The sequence below is a fragment of the Lemur catta genome, chromosome 8, assembly GCF_020740605.2.
Source record: "Lemur catta isolate mLemCat1 chromosome 8, mLemCat1.pri, whole genome shotgun sequence".
Taxonomy (NCBI): domain Eukaryota; kingdom Metazoa; phylum Chordata; class Mammalia; order Primates; family Lemuridae; genus Lemur; species Lemur catta.
This window is the reverse complement of record NC_059135.1, coordinates 6322867-6336936: the sequence shown is the minus strand read 5'-3', so window position 1 is coordinate 6336936 and position 14070 is coordinate 6322867. Positions and strand designations below refer to the sequence as shown.

The 14070-nt window shown below is 54.7% G+C and overlaps 1 protein-coding gene across 1 annotated transcript in view; it reads left to right on the top strand.

The window, feature by feature from the left end:
* The window catches only part of INPP5D (inositol polyphosphate-5-phosphatase D), a 105531-nt gene that overhangs the window by 85116 nt on the left and 6345 nt on the right, over positions 1–14070 (top strand). The window contains exons 19-24 of the mRNA XM_045559602.1: positions 261–350; positions 2254–2367; positions 3663–3745; positions 6461–6548; positions 10262–10411; positions 12407–12503. Of these exons, the coding sequence (XP_045415558.1) occupies positions 261–350; positions 2254–2367; positions 3663–3745; positions 6461–6548; positions 10262–10411; positions 12407–12503 (622 nt within the window). The remainder of the gene's footprint in view (positions 1–260; positions 351–2253; positions 2368–3662; positions 3746–6460; positions 6549–10261; positions 10412–12406; positions 12504–14070) is intronic.

Sequence of the window (14070 nt, the reverse complement as noted above, 5' to 3'; positions counted from 1 at the left end):
TCTCAAAAAAAAAAAAAAAAAACAAAATATATTCACGAGTCTTTAGGAAAAACTAGCACAGGCTTATTTTATCTATAGAGAAAAATAAGGGAGTGTACACACTTTGTTTCACTGAACACTTGAAGGACAGCAGGTACAAAAGTGTGACACTCCTGGATGGCTTCAAAATGAAAGTTTATTTCTGCCTTGGGGTTGCCATTCTTGGCTTGACCAGAAGGGCTTCTCCTGCCCTGCTCAGAAATGCCTTCCTTCCCCTGCAGGAAGTACCAGCGACATCATGACGAGTGACCACAGCCCCGTCTTTGCCACGTTTGAGGCAGGGGTCACTTCCCAGTTTGTCTCCAAGAATGGTAAGCAACGAGCAGTGTCCCTTTCTCTCTGTTCCTCAAAGACAAGGGGCACTGGGGACTCATCTTCTGGTTACTCAGTCAGTCGTCTGTGCTAGATGAAGGCTCGTCCTTCCGGGTAAGTCCACAGCCCATCAGTCGGGGCTCTTCACGTCTGAGCCATGTCACAGTTTCAGTCCAGGGGATTTACTTGCTCTGCTTGGCAAATACGTCAGCCTTCTGAGCCTCAGTTTTAGCACAGTCTGGAAAATTGGGTAAGTCGGGGTTTACTGCAGTGTGGCCTATCTATGACCAAAGACAATTCCAGCAGGGACATGGGTAAACATTTGTTAGCAATGTGTTTAATGTGTTTTAAATTTGTCTCTTCTAAGGCAAGCAACATTAATTTTCCATTTAGTATTGTGATATACTTTATTTAATCACATTTAAATTTAAAAAATGAGTCTATTTAGAGAAAATATTAAGTAAATAGTAGTGCAGGTGCGTGGTGGGCAGAGGGTAAAAATTGTGAAGGTGGGAAGCAGATGACTGAGTTTGGAGAAACACTAGAGTAAATACTACTTGGATCTGCAGGTAATCTTTCCAATAATACTGCTCAGCCCTGGCTGCCAGGCTACCCTCGTCCCAGCAGAGGCCAGGCATGCTCCGCAGTGTGTCCCTTCTGCCCTTGGCCTGGGTGACCAGAGGCCATGCTGTCATCTGCTCTTCCCGCTCCCTACCTCTGTGGTCGGCAGACAGTTCGGGCTCATTTAGGAAGCTAAGAGTGGGGTCCACATATAGGTTGGGAAAGACCATCCTGCTCTGCGTTCTTCATGCCGTGAGGAGTCGGTGAGGCTGAACACTGTCTTCCTGGGAGGCTCTTCTCCACGCTTTTGGGTCTAACCTCCATGGCCCCAGCAAGTGACTTCTCTCCATCCCAAATCTTGCTCCACCACCCTGTCTCCTTCCTAGCTCTAGCCACTGTGCCTTTCCATGACCTTCCTAGCCTTTAGGTTTCTCCTCTCCCCCAGCTTCCACCGTCTCCCCTTTCCCCGAGTTCCTGCAGCATCGCTGGGGTTGCCGCTGCCCTCTCCTCATTACTGGGTAGAGCACCCGCAGTACCAGTCCCGCTGCCGGGACTCCATACATGGCAGATGCTCCAAAATACCGATTACCCAGATTGAAGGTTGACTGACCGTCTACCTAAGCAGAGCCTGGCCTGGGTGCCGTAGGGTTTAGAAAGGGAAAGGAAGGGAGGGAGGGAGGGAGTGATGGAGGAGGGGAATATTTGATCTTGCTCTCAGGTGGCTCAGAATTTGTATGGAAGGACAGAACACTTGATTAAAACCAGGTGAGGGATGCTTGGAAGAGCATTGTCTAAATTATACAGTTACAAGCGAGTTGACTGAGTACGGAGTTGACGTGAGCTTACGGAGCCCAGAGTAAGGGGTGGGACAACTGTGCCTAAGGAAGACAGCGCGGGCTTCCCTCACTAGCTGAACGCGGAAACGGAATAGAGGTGGACACTGAGCAACTGAGCCTTTCTACAGACTCTTTGCTGGAACTAGTGGGGAGACTGCGGTAGCTAGGGTAAGGGTGTTGCCGGAAGCCACGCAGCTTCAGAGACAAGGCTGAGACTAGGTCTTTACTCCTCGAACCCTCCCACTCTTTCTGCTCGGCTTCCTGCCACGCAGCTCACGGTGCACCAGCAAGGCCCCAACCATGGTGGGGATGTTCAGCCGTGGGTGGTGGATTTGGGTGTAGCTTTATTTCAAGGAAAACGTTTCTTTCCGCTGGACTCCCACCTTCCTTGGGCCCTACGTGGAGTGAGAATCCAGGGGAAAGAGGCCTTGGGAGACAGGCTGATCGGAAACGCACCATCTCCAAGCACACGGAGCAGCTGACTCCCCACTCTGCCTTGTTGCAGGTCCCGGGACAGTGGACAGCCAAGGGCAGATCGAGTTTCTCAGGTGCTACGCCACACTGAAGACCAAGTCCCAGACCAAATTCTACCTGGAGTTCCACTCGAGCTGCTTAGAGAGTGAGTGGCTGCTGAAGTACCTTTTTGGCAGGGCAGGCCGCAGCTCGTTCTCGTACATGCCTTTCTGTGAGCCGTACTTTGCCCCATTTCTCCTCTCCCTGGGGAGGACTCTCAGTGGGCCTCCGAGGGGTCAGACAAGTAGGGCTGCAGGTGGAGGGTCCGAGGGGACTCCAGTTACTGGGAGGGGGTCTCCTTGTGGCCGGCAGTGCTGCTGCTCTAGCCCCGGGGGCAGGGGCAGCCATGGATGTACAGACCCCCCAGTCCCTTGCGGGCAGTGGGCTTCCCTGCCTGCCTGCTCAGGGCAGACTGTAACCCCTCGGTTTCCCCAAGCCAGGGCTCTGACGCTACCAGACAGTGCTGGGCAAAGTCCCAGGGCTTGCGGAGCTGGCTGCCCTCCACCCCTGCTTGCCCTGGCTCCTGCGTCCTGCTCTTTCGAGATCATGACATCTTTCTCAAGGTGTCCACAGCAGCTGAAAGCAGCTGGAGATGGACACCCTCCTCCGAGCCAGCAGCATGTAGCACTCCCCTCCTGTGTTTAGGAAACACCCTTCCTGCGTGCCATTTCTAGGCATAATGTCTAAAGCTGTTCCGTGGCAAGGGAAGGTCTGTGCGGCATCGAGCTCTCCTCACTGAGAGGGTCTGGAGAAGGGCGAGGGGTGTTAACTCCACAAGAGGAGGCATCCTGTGAGGGCATGGCTGGGATGCTTCTGGAAATCGGGAAAAAGACATGTGCCGCCAGCTACCACTCTGCCCTCTGGGCCCCTTCCTTCTCCGGCTCTGCCCGGCCCAGGCCTGCTGACAGAGCAGCCTTGGCTGCTGAGGCCCCACGCCCCAGTTCTCCAGGCAGGGTCAAAGCAGTTCCAAAAAGGATGAGGATTTCTGTGTGGGTGTTTTTAATAAACTATCGAGACACTTGCACACATTTCTATGGAAACAGCATATTAGGAAGCTTAAATTAGAATTTCAAAAGGCTGCTGTCTTGAGTGGCGTGGGATGAGCTGTCATGTTTCCTAATCTTCTTGCCTGTGATGTGATGATTTCTTTGTTGCCTGGTTTGTTGCAAAGAGAATCCAAAAAGGAGGAGGAATCTCTTTGATTTTCCTAAAAATAATTAGACCGTGTTGGCAAATGACCATCCCCTGCACAAAAACAGAATTCCCAGCAAGCCTGACTCCTAAATGACGCTGAGACCCTGAAAGACAGGAAAGGAGGGAGAGCCTCTTCCTGCCCCAGGAGTCTCCTCTGTCTGGCTCTTGCTCTGTCTTCTGAAAACCAGGCTTCTTGTCCTCGAACAGGTTTTGTCAAGAGTCAGGAAGGAGAGAATGAAGAAGGAAGCGAGGGGGAGCTGGTGGTGAAGTTTGGCGAGACCCTTCCAAAGGTAATTTGAGAGCAAGACATTCCCCGGGAGGGTTTGCAGTCCCCAGGCCAGTGGAACTGGCCGGTGGCAGAGCTACGGCTGGGCCCGGCCGGAGGGAGCGGGAATCCCACAGACCCAACGTGGAAGAGGCCGCTGTCCTCCCGCCTGCCCGCCCTGCAAGCAAGCTCTTGTTCAAGGTGGTTTAAAACACTTGCTTTTTAGCAGTGGTGTAAGTGGCCCCAATATTCCTAAATGGTTCCAGTTCCCCTAATGGATCAGGAAGGCATCTAGAGGTCAACTCGTCTAACTACATGATTTGGGGTAAGGAACTGGAGGAGCAGAGCTGAGAGCTGTTCACGGTCACGTGTTTGCAGTGACAGACCTAGGACACAATCCCTGAGACCCCTGGTTCCCCTTCGGTGATGTTCATCTATTCAGCGCTGGCCTTTAGGGTCACGGGAAGGCATAGACAGGAGTCCGTTGGCTCCTAACCGTACACTGTGAGCGGAGGAAGTACTTGACCGTCCATGGCTTTGTACGAGTTGAGGGTGGAATTGAAAACATGCACCAAACCTTAGTGGGACACGCTCATCTTTGTTGCAGAAAAATGGTTTTCTACCAAAACTGTTTTTGTGATGCTGAATCAACAGTGGAGGCGTGGCTGTCACTGGGTACCAGTCGATCAGGTGCCCCAGGTGTTCGTGCTGGGCTCAAAGCAGAGTAGGACACTGTCTTTCTCACATCACCAGGGAGGGTATGACAAGGGGAGTCCAGGGCTGGGAAGATCCCTCACAGGAGGGAGGGGTCTTGGGGCCTCCCTGGAAGATGCCCTCGGAGGTTTCAAAGGACAGCCTTAAACGGATGGAGAGACCCATCCTCTCCCGAGGCTGGGGTGGGGAGTAGGCAGGTTTCAGGGCCCAGGCTACCCACGCTGGCATCAACCATTGATTGGAACCAACTCTTGGGCCACATAAAAAGGCCCTGTTATCCTAGGAACAGAGGCTGAAAGGGTGTAATCCCAAACTACCTAGAGGCCCCGGCCTGTTCGGATGGCTGACTGGGGTCTTTGCTGAGGCCTGGGACAGCTGGCAGGAGTCCCTGTTCTGGGGCTGTCTTCAGGCCCCTGCACCCTGGGGGCTCCGGGATCTAAGGAGACGTTTCTGTCTCGCCCAGCCCACGCCCGTCCTGCCGCTGCTCTTCTCCCAGCCACTTCCACGCAGGACCCGAGCAATGGTTTCCTCCCTTGGTGAAGCTAGAAAACACACCAGTATCCTGGTCCCCCTCAGGGACCCCTAGGCACTGTCTTCCCCCACTCCCACGTCCTGTCACCATCCCCACTGCCATTCCTCCTGCCCCTGTCCCCTCCCCTCTGTCCCACCACCCCCTTCCAGGGGGCTCCTCCCCTCCTGTCTTCTTGCTGAGGCTTCCTGAAGCCTGATGGATCTTTCTGGAATGCCCGTCTGATCCTGGCACCCCCTCTTGTCCACTCGACTCCCTGGTGCCTAATGTAACGAGCCTCTCCCTCTCCAGCCTCACCAGGTGTTCATTCCCACAGCACCTTCTGCTCCCTGACCCCCGCCCCTGCCCCTGCCACCTGATGGTCTCCCCTCTTCACCCCTAAATCCCTGCTGTAGTGCCCAGGTAGTCCCCACCGTGGTGGAGTGTCCCCAGAGACATTCGAGTTCAGGTGTCTGATGCCCCACTCCCCACTGCATCCCGGGAGGACGGGGTCTTCTTCCTATATCCACAGCCCCCGCCCCACCCTGCCCTGCGTCAAACTTAGACCCAGACGCCACCACATGTCAGTGAGCCCAGTGGTTCTCACGGCTGTGGAACCCCAGAGCCCTCACCACGATTTCCAGTCATTGTTCTGGAACTTTCTGAATGAAGACATAGCAAGTCCATCCTGTTGGTCAGCATGGTGCCCAGAGCCCTGCACCAGGGGCCTTTAGGTATCTGTGGAGGGGAAGGAAGGGGACAGCCTAGTAGAGCAGCATGTGACGTTTTTATCTGGCCCTTCCTGTTGCAGTCTCCATGGGGAGCAGCCCTACTTTGTGGAAAAGTCACGAACTGTGTCCGGCACGAGGAGCCAGTGTGTCTGTAACGCTCCTCCCCGTGTGTGCAGGGCCCGGCCCTGCACTGGTGTGGTCTGAGTCACCCAGCACGGGCAGGCCCTGGCTCTGAAAATTGCTGGCAGCAGGAGGTCAGGGACAGAGCTGGAATGTGGGGAGTCCGTGTCTGTCATTCACGGAGCCACACCCCTAACAGGACACTGTGGGCCCAGCTGGGGGCTCTGCTGTGCAGACACAGGGGCCACATCCTCCCCAGGTGGGGCAGGCCTGTGTGCTGGAGGGTACCTGGGGCAGAGCGGGGTGCAGAGTGTCCAGCCTGCCTCCTCCCCTGGGACCCTGGCATCTGCAAAGGAAGGGAGCGGAGGCGATGGTCTGGGGCCCATCTGGGGTCAGATTCTCTCCCTAGGACCTGGGAGCGCAGCCCAGCTTAGGAGGCCTGGGGTGCGGTGTGGTGTTGGGGACAGGGAAGACAGTTGGCCCTGCCGTGCTGGCTGCAGTGTGCACGTGGGTTCCTTCCTGTTCACTTGGGCATGGAGCTCACAGATGTGAATCTGGTTAATAAGAACACCTGTCCTGTTTCTCTCGCATTCCCCACATCTGGCGGGAGACCCTCATCCACCTGTCCCCCACCTGTCACCGCTGACCCTGTGCCTTCTCTCTGCAGCTGAAGCCCATCATCTCCGACCCCGAGTACCTGCTGGACCAGCACATCCTCATTAGCATTAAGTCCTCTGACAGCGACGAATCCTACGGTAGGTGTCCCCGGATGGGTTCCACCCCTGCCTGTGAGCCGGCAGCCTCTGCTGTGAGCGTGGGGTGGCATCTCCTGGGAAAGCCCACCTGCCCCTGCTTTCCTCATCCCAGGGCTGCTGGAGGGACTGTTACCAGAAGGTCATCCTTCCCGCCCCATCGGGCTTCTGGGCAGACCCGCCGGCAGCCACGCACCCCCCGCATTAGTTGAGCCTTTCCTGTGTGTCAGGTCTGCACCAGGGCCTTTGCACAAGTTATTTGATTTAATCCTGACAAGACCTTACAAAGCAGGGACTATTCTTCAAATTATCAGATGAGTAAATGGAGGCCCAGAGAGGCCAAGTGACTTGCCCAAGTCACCCAGGTAGTAACTGGCTGAGCCCTAATTTGAGCCCAGACCTGCCTTCTCTGTCTGCTGTCATGTGTCCCCAGCTGCCCTCCTCAGGTGCACAGCTGCAGGCTCCCTCCCTGCTGGGCAAGTCTCTAGAACACCTGCTCAGGCACAAAGGGGCTACTGGTTCCGTCCCCCGACAGCCGCCCTCTGCATGAGGACCATCTCCCCCAGCTGGAGGGATTTGGGCTGGGGTGCGGTGGCTCCCCTGCATGGGCTGGGGGTGCTGGAAACATCTGCCCAGTGTACTCTGGTCTTTTGCTTCGCATTGTTCAGTGCCCAGCCCGGGCAGGCTTGTGGAGCCTGCGGCCCCACCCACTGTCCACCAGAGAGACCAGGGGTCATTGTACCATCTTCAGCCCATCTGTGGCTCCAGCCCAAAGTCAGGTTCAACCTTGCACTCGTGCATGCAGTGGGGCTAGAGCACAGGGTGAGGGGCACGGGCCGGAGAGAGGCTGGAGGCAGCTCCTTACAAGCCAAGCTTAGGGTAAATTCCTTATCCCGAGGGCCACAGGGAGCCATTGAAGGTTCAGGCAAGACAGTAACAGGTTCAGAGTCACATCTTGGAAATCTGAGCTTGCAGTGATGAGAGGTGAGGGAGCCAGGATGAAAGTAGTGACAGTAAAAAGGGAGAGAAGAGGATAAAATCGAGAGGTGCGGAGTAAGTAGAGAAATTGGGTGTGGAGTTGGAGAAGTGGGGCGTCGAGGATGACCCTGAACTTGTGGTTTGAGTCGCTGGGTTAATGATGTTTCCAATTCCTGCTGGGTCAGTTGGAGCGCAGCAGGCAAGGGAGACCAGGAAGGCGCAGCCAGAGTAGGAGGAAAACCGAAGGCTGTGGTGCTGGGGACACCATCAGAGGACGGTCGGATGGAGAGGAGGGTGTGGTTCCGAGAGATACAACAAAACAAAGGCTGAGCAGTGTCCCTTAGGCAGAGTGAACCGGAGACCCTCCGAACCCGTGGTGAGGAGGGGTGGGGGTGAGGAGCCACAGGAGAATGTGAGCCTGGGGCAGTGGAGGGGTTTGTGTGCTTGTTGGTTTTAAATGGAAGAGCTTTGCATGTGCCCTTTGGCGGAAGCCAGTGGCGACTGGCGACACAGAGTCACCTGTGCGTGGCACCCCCTGTGCAGGCTCTGCCCACACCTGGGTGTAGGTGCTATCACTACCCTCGTTGGAGATGTGAGGAAAGAAGGGTGGGAGACCTGAAGAGACCTGTCCAAGGCCACACGGCCACTGGGTGGCTTGTCAAAGGTAACTATGTGACCTTGGACTTGAGTTCAGCCGAGCTCCAGAATCCGCACCCTTCACCCTCTCCCAGGGCAGCACTGACAAGAAGGTCCCCGAGCCAGGGCAGAGGTGGCAGAGCCTCAGGAGTCCGTGGTGACGGAGCAACAGGACCCACACAGATACCGGAATGTCTGAAGCTCTGTGGCAGGAAACAGGCAGTGCACGGAGTAGAGCGAGCCTGCGTATTCTCATTCCAATGCCGTATTCCTCCCTTGTTTCTCCCCCGTGCTGTTCATGCTCACAGCAGCATGTCACAATGATCAAAAAGAGAAAGAGTCACGGGTGTCTCTTTCTCCGATACAGCAATCGTTTTTATTGTGGTTTTACGTCTCCATCCTCATACACAGGCACACGTGGATTTGCACACTTACCGTCACAGAGATACCGTTTCATGTTCTGCTTTCCTCCCCTGGTGTTAGACACACACTGTCTTCTCATCGTTCCCTTTAATGGCTGCATAATATTCCATGGGTTCACCGTATCCTCGTTTCTGAAAGCATCCCTTACTGCCACTGTAGAGGCTCTGCCGGCTACTTTGCTACTCGTGCTCTCAGCAACACCAAGATGCATCTCTTTGTGGACAGTTTTCATTCTTCAGCCACATCTTGTACTCTGTTGGATCATCTCTGTGGGACATGTTTGCGGGGCCAGGGGGTATAAATATGTTTGTGGTACGTGGCATGTAGCAGCAAACTGATTGCCGTACAGGCTGCCTCAGTTGACCGTGGCATGTACAGGTTTCCCCAGATCCTTGCTAGCCTGGGGGTTATGTCTCTCCATCCTGGTTTGTGCTGATTTCATTCTATGAAAGAGCACTTTGGTGCTTCCCTAGTTTGCATTTTTGATGGCTAGGAAGGCCGGACTGTTTTCCATTATTGAAATTAGCCAGCTATAGATCTTTCTGTGTGAAACGTCTGTTTGTGCTATCTGCCCATTTATCTCCTGGGGATTGGATTTTGAGGAGTTCCTTGTGGGGTTGAGGTACAGAACCCCTTGCCTGTGATGCTGGCTGCTGTTCCAGTCAGTTTCTTTTTTATTTTAGTTTGTTCTTTGTGCAGAAATTTTAAGCTTGTATATCCCCATTTCTGGTCTTGTTTTGTCATTTCCTTTTTTTTTTTTTTTTTTTTTTTAAGACAGAGTCTTGCTCTGTCACCTGGGCTAGAGTGCCGTGGCGTCAGCCTAGCTCACAGCAACCTCAAACTCCTGGGCTCAAGCGATCCTTCTGCATCAGCCTCCCAAGTAGCTGGGACTACAGGTGTGTGCCACCATATCCGGCTAATTTTTTTTCTATTTTTTAGTAGAGACTGGGGGTCTCACACTTGCTCAGGCTGGTCTCAAACTCCTGAGCTCAAGTGATCCTCCCGCCTTGGCCTCCCAGAGTACTAGGATTACAGTTGTGAGCCACCGTGCCCAGCCTGTCATTTGTTGCATTGCTTCAAACCTTGGGACGTTATCATCCCTACAGGAATCAGATTAGTGTTTAATTCTGTCTGCTCATTTTTCTACAATATATTTTTTCCATTGACTAATCCATGTGGAGTTCATCATGCTGTTAGGTTTGAGACATTGGCCCCAAATAATTTTTTTTCTACTTTTTAGTAGGGACCAGGGGTCTCCCTCTTGCTCAGGCTGGTCTTGAACTCCTGAGCTCAAGCGATCCTCCCGCCTTGGCCTCCCAGAGTGCTAGGATTACAGGTGTGAGCCACCGTGCCCAGCCTGTCATTTGTTGCATTGCTTCAAATCCTGGGACGTTATCATCCCTGCAGGAATTAGATTAGTGTTTAATTCTGTCTGCTCGGTTTTCTACAATATAATTTATTTTTTCCATTGACTAATCCACATGGAGTTCATCATGCTGCTAGGTTTGAGACATTGGCCCCAAATTGCTGGGGCCTTGTTCTGAAGGATTTATTGAGTAACCGTCGCCTGAGCCACGGTTTCGAAGGACCATCCCCGGGGGAGCAGAGTGACTGGGCCCGGTGCTCGGTGCCTCGCTGGGAGCTGCCAGGGTCCTCACGCGCTGTCTGCCTCTCCCCAGGCGAGGGCTGCATTGCCCTCCGGCTAGAAGCCACAGAGACCCAGCTGCCCATCTACACGCCGCTCACCCACCACGGAGAGATGACCGGCCACTTCCGGGGGGAGATCAAGCTGCAGACCTCCCAGGGCAAAAAGAGGGAGAAGCTCTACGGTGAGTGCCGAGCCCCCGCGACACCCTCTTCAGCCCCATCACCCTCTTCAGCCCCGCAGCCTTCCGGACAGGGATGCGCTTTTGCTCAGCAAAGCTGTTCAGTATTCTGTCTGCTGCGCAGTATTCTGTCTGAGCAGAAATCCAGCATAGGAAAAGGTCTCACGGACAGTCTGGCCCTGCCGTCCCCTGACTCACTCCCAGCAGACCCCCACACCCGGCAGATGGCCTTCCCCGCCCACAGGCAACCCAGGCGTTCAAGGACAGCGGCTTGTGCATTGTCCAGGGCCCCGGCCCTCACCGTGTGTCAGTCTGTCGGCCCTGCCGCTCCTGCGTGTCCCTCCACCACAGGAGGACCAAGAGCACCAAGCAGACCTGCCGATGTTAACTGGCTCTTTCCCAGTGACCCAGGGAAGGAGACTAGAGCGATGGCTGCAGGATTTCTCGTGTGACCCCTGGTCCTCCACACAGCCACATGGAGCCACCCACACGTACAAAAATCCTCATACGTGTCTGCACCTTCCCCTCACGGCACCCACTCAGGGCTCTGCTCCTTCCAGATGACTTTTGTCCAGTACATACGCCAGAAGCCCCCACCCTCGCCCCTCATGAATTTCTTTGGCTTCCCCCTACTCCAGCTCAGCCCCCTCCAAAACGGCAGCAGCGTCTCCGGGCAGGGCTCCTCCACACCCTTTTCAACCGGAACTCAAGTCTTTCTGACCTGCTAAGCACCGCTTACTGGCTTTGGCTGGCTGTTGGGAGGATTTGTTTATCGTAGCTCTCAGAAGTGACACTGTGCAGCCACACACAGTGACAAAGACTCATTGCAGGTGTTCCCTTACCTGACATGAAACATCAGCCTCGGGAGTCATGCCCAGAGGAGACCCTGTGGATTCATTAGGTATAAGTGGTCACCACTCTGTTATGAGATTATGGAAATGTGGCCGAGAGACCTGAATAACATAGTGACAACGCCAGGGAGTGTCTAGAGTGCAACTTGTAATTTTCTCTTAATCCTGCCCAAAATTGTAAAACTTGGAAATTAACATTTGTACTTCTCATTAGTATCTATCACTAAACACTTGTCTGCTTGAAATAATGAAAGATATGAGAGGTACAAAGCTGCCCAAACTGTGTAAAGTATTTCTTCCTTTCACACAGGCAACAGGGGTTTTTCCCCCCATTTCTCTTCGCTTTCATGCCTGCTTAAAAGCACTCAGATAACAACGCCTGCAATGAATTGGCCTTTAACTATATACTTGATGTGCAAAATGATCATCTCATAAGTGTCGTCTCTTTTATCTCTCACGACAGCCCCGTGAGCCAGGCATTGTTACCTTTGGTAGATTGGGAAACTGAGGCACAGAGAGGTTATGTGGTTGGCTGCAGGCCACAGAGCTAGTAAGTGGCTAGGCCAAGGTGAAGTGCCAAGCTGGCACTGGCACACGTGCTGGTCTCCTGCCTCTAGTGCAGATGTCGAGAGAGCAGGATTCACCGGGTGTGGAGGGCTCCAGTCCATCGAGGGGTGGCTCCCTGCCCTGTGGGAGCTCCTTTCTCTAGCGGGACGGTGGATTGGAGTGAGGGGGCCTTGGCATCTCCTCAATCACAAGCCACAGTCGGAAATGAAGACGGGATCCCTGTTCCCTTCTAAGCCCCACGGACAGGTTGGCTTTGAGTGCCACGTGCTCTTTGAAGCCACCTTGATATGTCTGCGTTATTCTGATCTGACCAGAAGTGTTTGCTCGTTTTGTCCCTTGCTGAGACCAACAAGTTGGATGTGTCCCATGAAATGACAACTGTGGGCCACACTATCTGACTCTCAAAAGCATAGCCAACTGGTCAGTGAATTCCGTGAGGCCTCAGAATCTTGCTTAACCCACCTCCCCAAGTAGCCGTCAACGTCCAGCTTCAGCCTCCCGTGGAAACCACTTTGCCATCCCCGACCCACTCTTTGGGGTCTGGGGCCTCACATGCTCCTCCCCGGCCCTTTCCTTCCAGACTTTGTGAAGACAGAGCGGGACGAGTCCAGCGGGCAGAAGTCCCTGAGGAGCCTCACCAGCCACGACCCCATGAAGCAGTGGGAACCGGCCGGCAGGTAGGGCGGGCGTGCAGGGGATTCGGTATAAACTGGTGTGGCCCTGCGGACCTGGGGCCCGGGAAGGTAGCTGTATGCAGGGAACAGGAAGCTCCAGCCCAGGAGAGGTACTCTCCCGCTGTCTGCCTCAAGTCTCCCGACTACAAACCCTGTTGCTGGGGAGGTTTGTGTGACCGCGACAAAGCCCGGGAGACACTCAGTCTTGGACAGTTCAGTCACCTCATACCGTGTGTCCAGATCTAGAGGAACCACGGCAGATAGGTGCAGTCCCCGACTTAGGAACTCGTGGCCTAGTCTGGGAAGAAGCGACTGCAGGGATGACTGAGAGATTCCAAGTCAACACAGGGTTGCCACGTCTACCGGGGGACTGGGGACATCAGCAGTCATGGGGGTCCGTGACCAACTAAACCCCGTTCTGATACTAACAGAGAAATCACTGGGGGAAAATACACACAGGTTGTTCTTGGTAGAGACTGAATGGGGATTAATAGGGATGTTAGAGTCTGCGTTGCTAGGGGACAGCGTCCTCAATGGCAGCGTTGCCTCAACCTGCTGGAGTGGTCTCGAGTTCCAGAATCCAGCCAGTGAGGGTTCCCCTCCCTTGGGTCCCCACAGTGCCTGTCCCCTCGGCCCTCGCCCTCACCCCGCCCAGCCCTGTGCACACGGGAGCTCCACCTCTAGCCCGTCGCCTGGTCCATTTCCAGCCTCCGGTGGTCCCAGCCTGGGGCACTCAGGTGCTCCTTTCACCCTTCTCCCACGTGCCCCTCAGCAAGTGCATCCTGGCTCTGGAGTGTCTGCTGGGTTCCAGAGTCGGGATCCGTGTGGGGAAACGTGTTCTTTTCTATTTGGACTAGGGTGAGAACCAGCGTGTGTTTCTTAGGCAGGCGTCAGCGGCTGGGATGTGGCTGGGAACCAGGCTGGTGGCACAGATGGGAGCCGCGAGTGTTCCTTGTAACCTGTGCACACAGAACTCAGTTCTTCTGAGGTCACTGCCTGACACAGAGGCAGCGTGCAGCATGTGTGTCTTTTGGGGACACCTCATCTGGGCCACCCTCTCCATAGCTTTAAGCAGACTGGCCCCCATGCCAGGTGCCAGCCTTGACCTCTGACCTCCCTCATTTTTCCAAACACCCACGTGGCTGACCCCACCCTGATTCTGCACACACACCGATACAGGCCAACGTGTCCCAGATGAACCCCAGCTTCTTCCATCCTCCCCACCTGCTCCCTGGCTTCAGACCATCTCGGGACAGGCCAAGTCCCTCTTGCCTCAGGGCCTTTGCACAGACTGCCAAGAACATCCTCTCTTCCCTTCTCTCTTACTTGCTCATGTTCTTATTTCGGCTGAAAGACCTCCTCAGACCGGGCCTCACCCTCCTGTTAGTCTCCCTCTCTACTTCCACCACCGAGCGGGCGCGTTGTTTGTTTCTCCCATTAAATGTGAGTTCCGCGAGAATAGAGGCAGCAGCTGCTGGCTGCTTCCCTGGTTCACACAGCCCTATTCCCTCCTCCTGGGCCAGGTTTGGTGACTAGGCACTCGGTGACGACTGTGTTGCATGCATGGGTG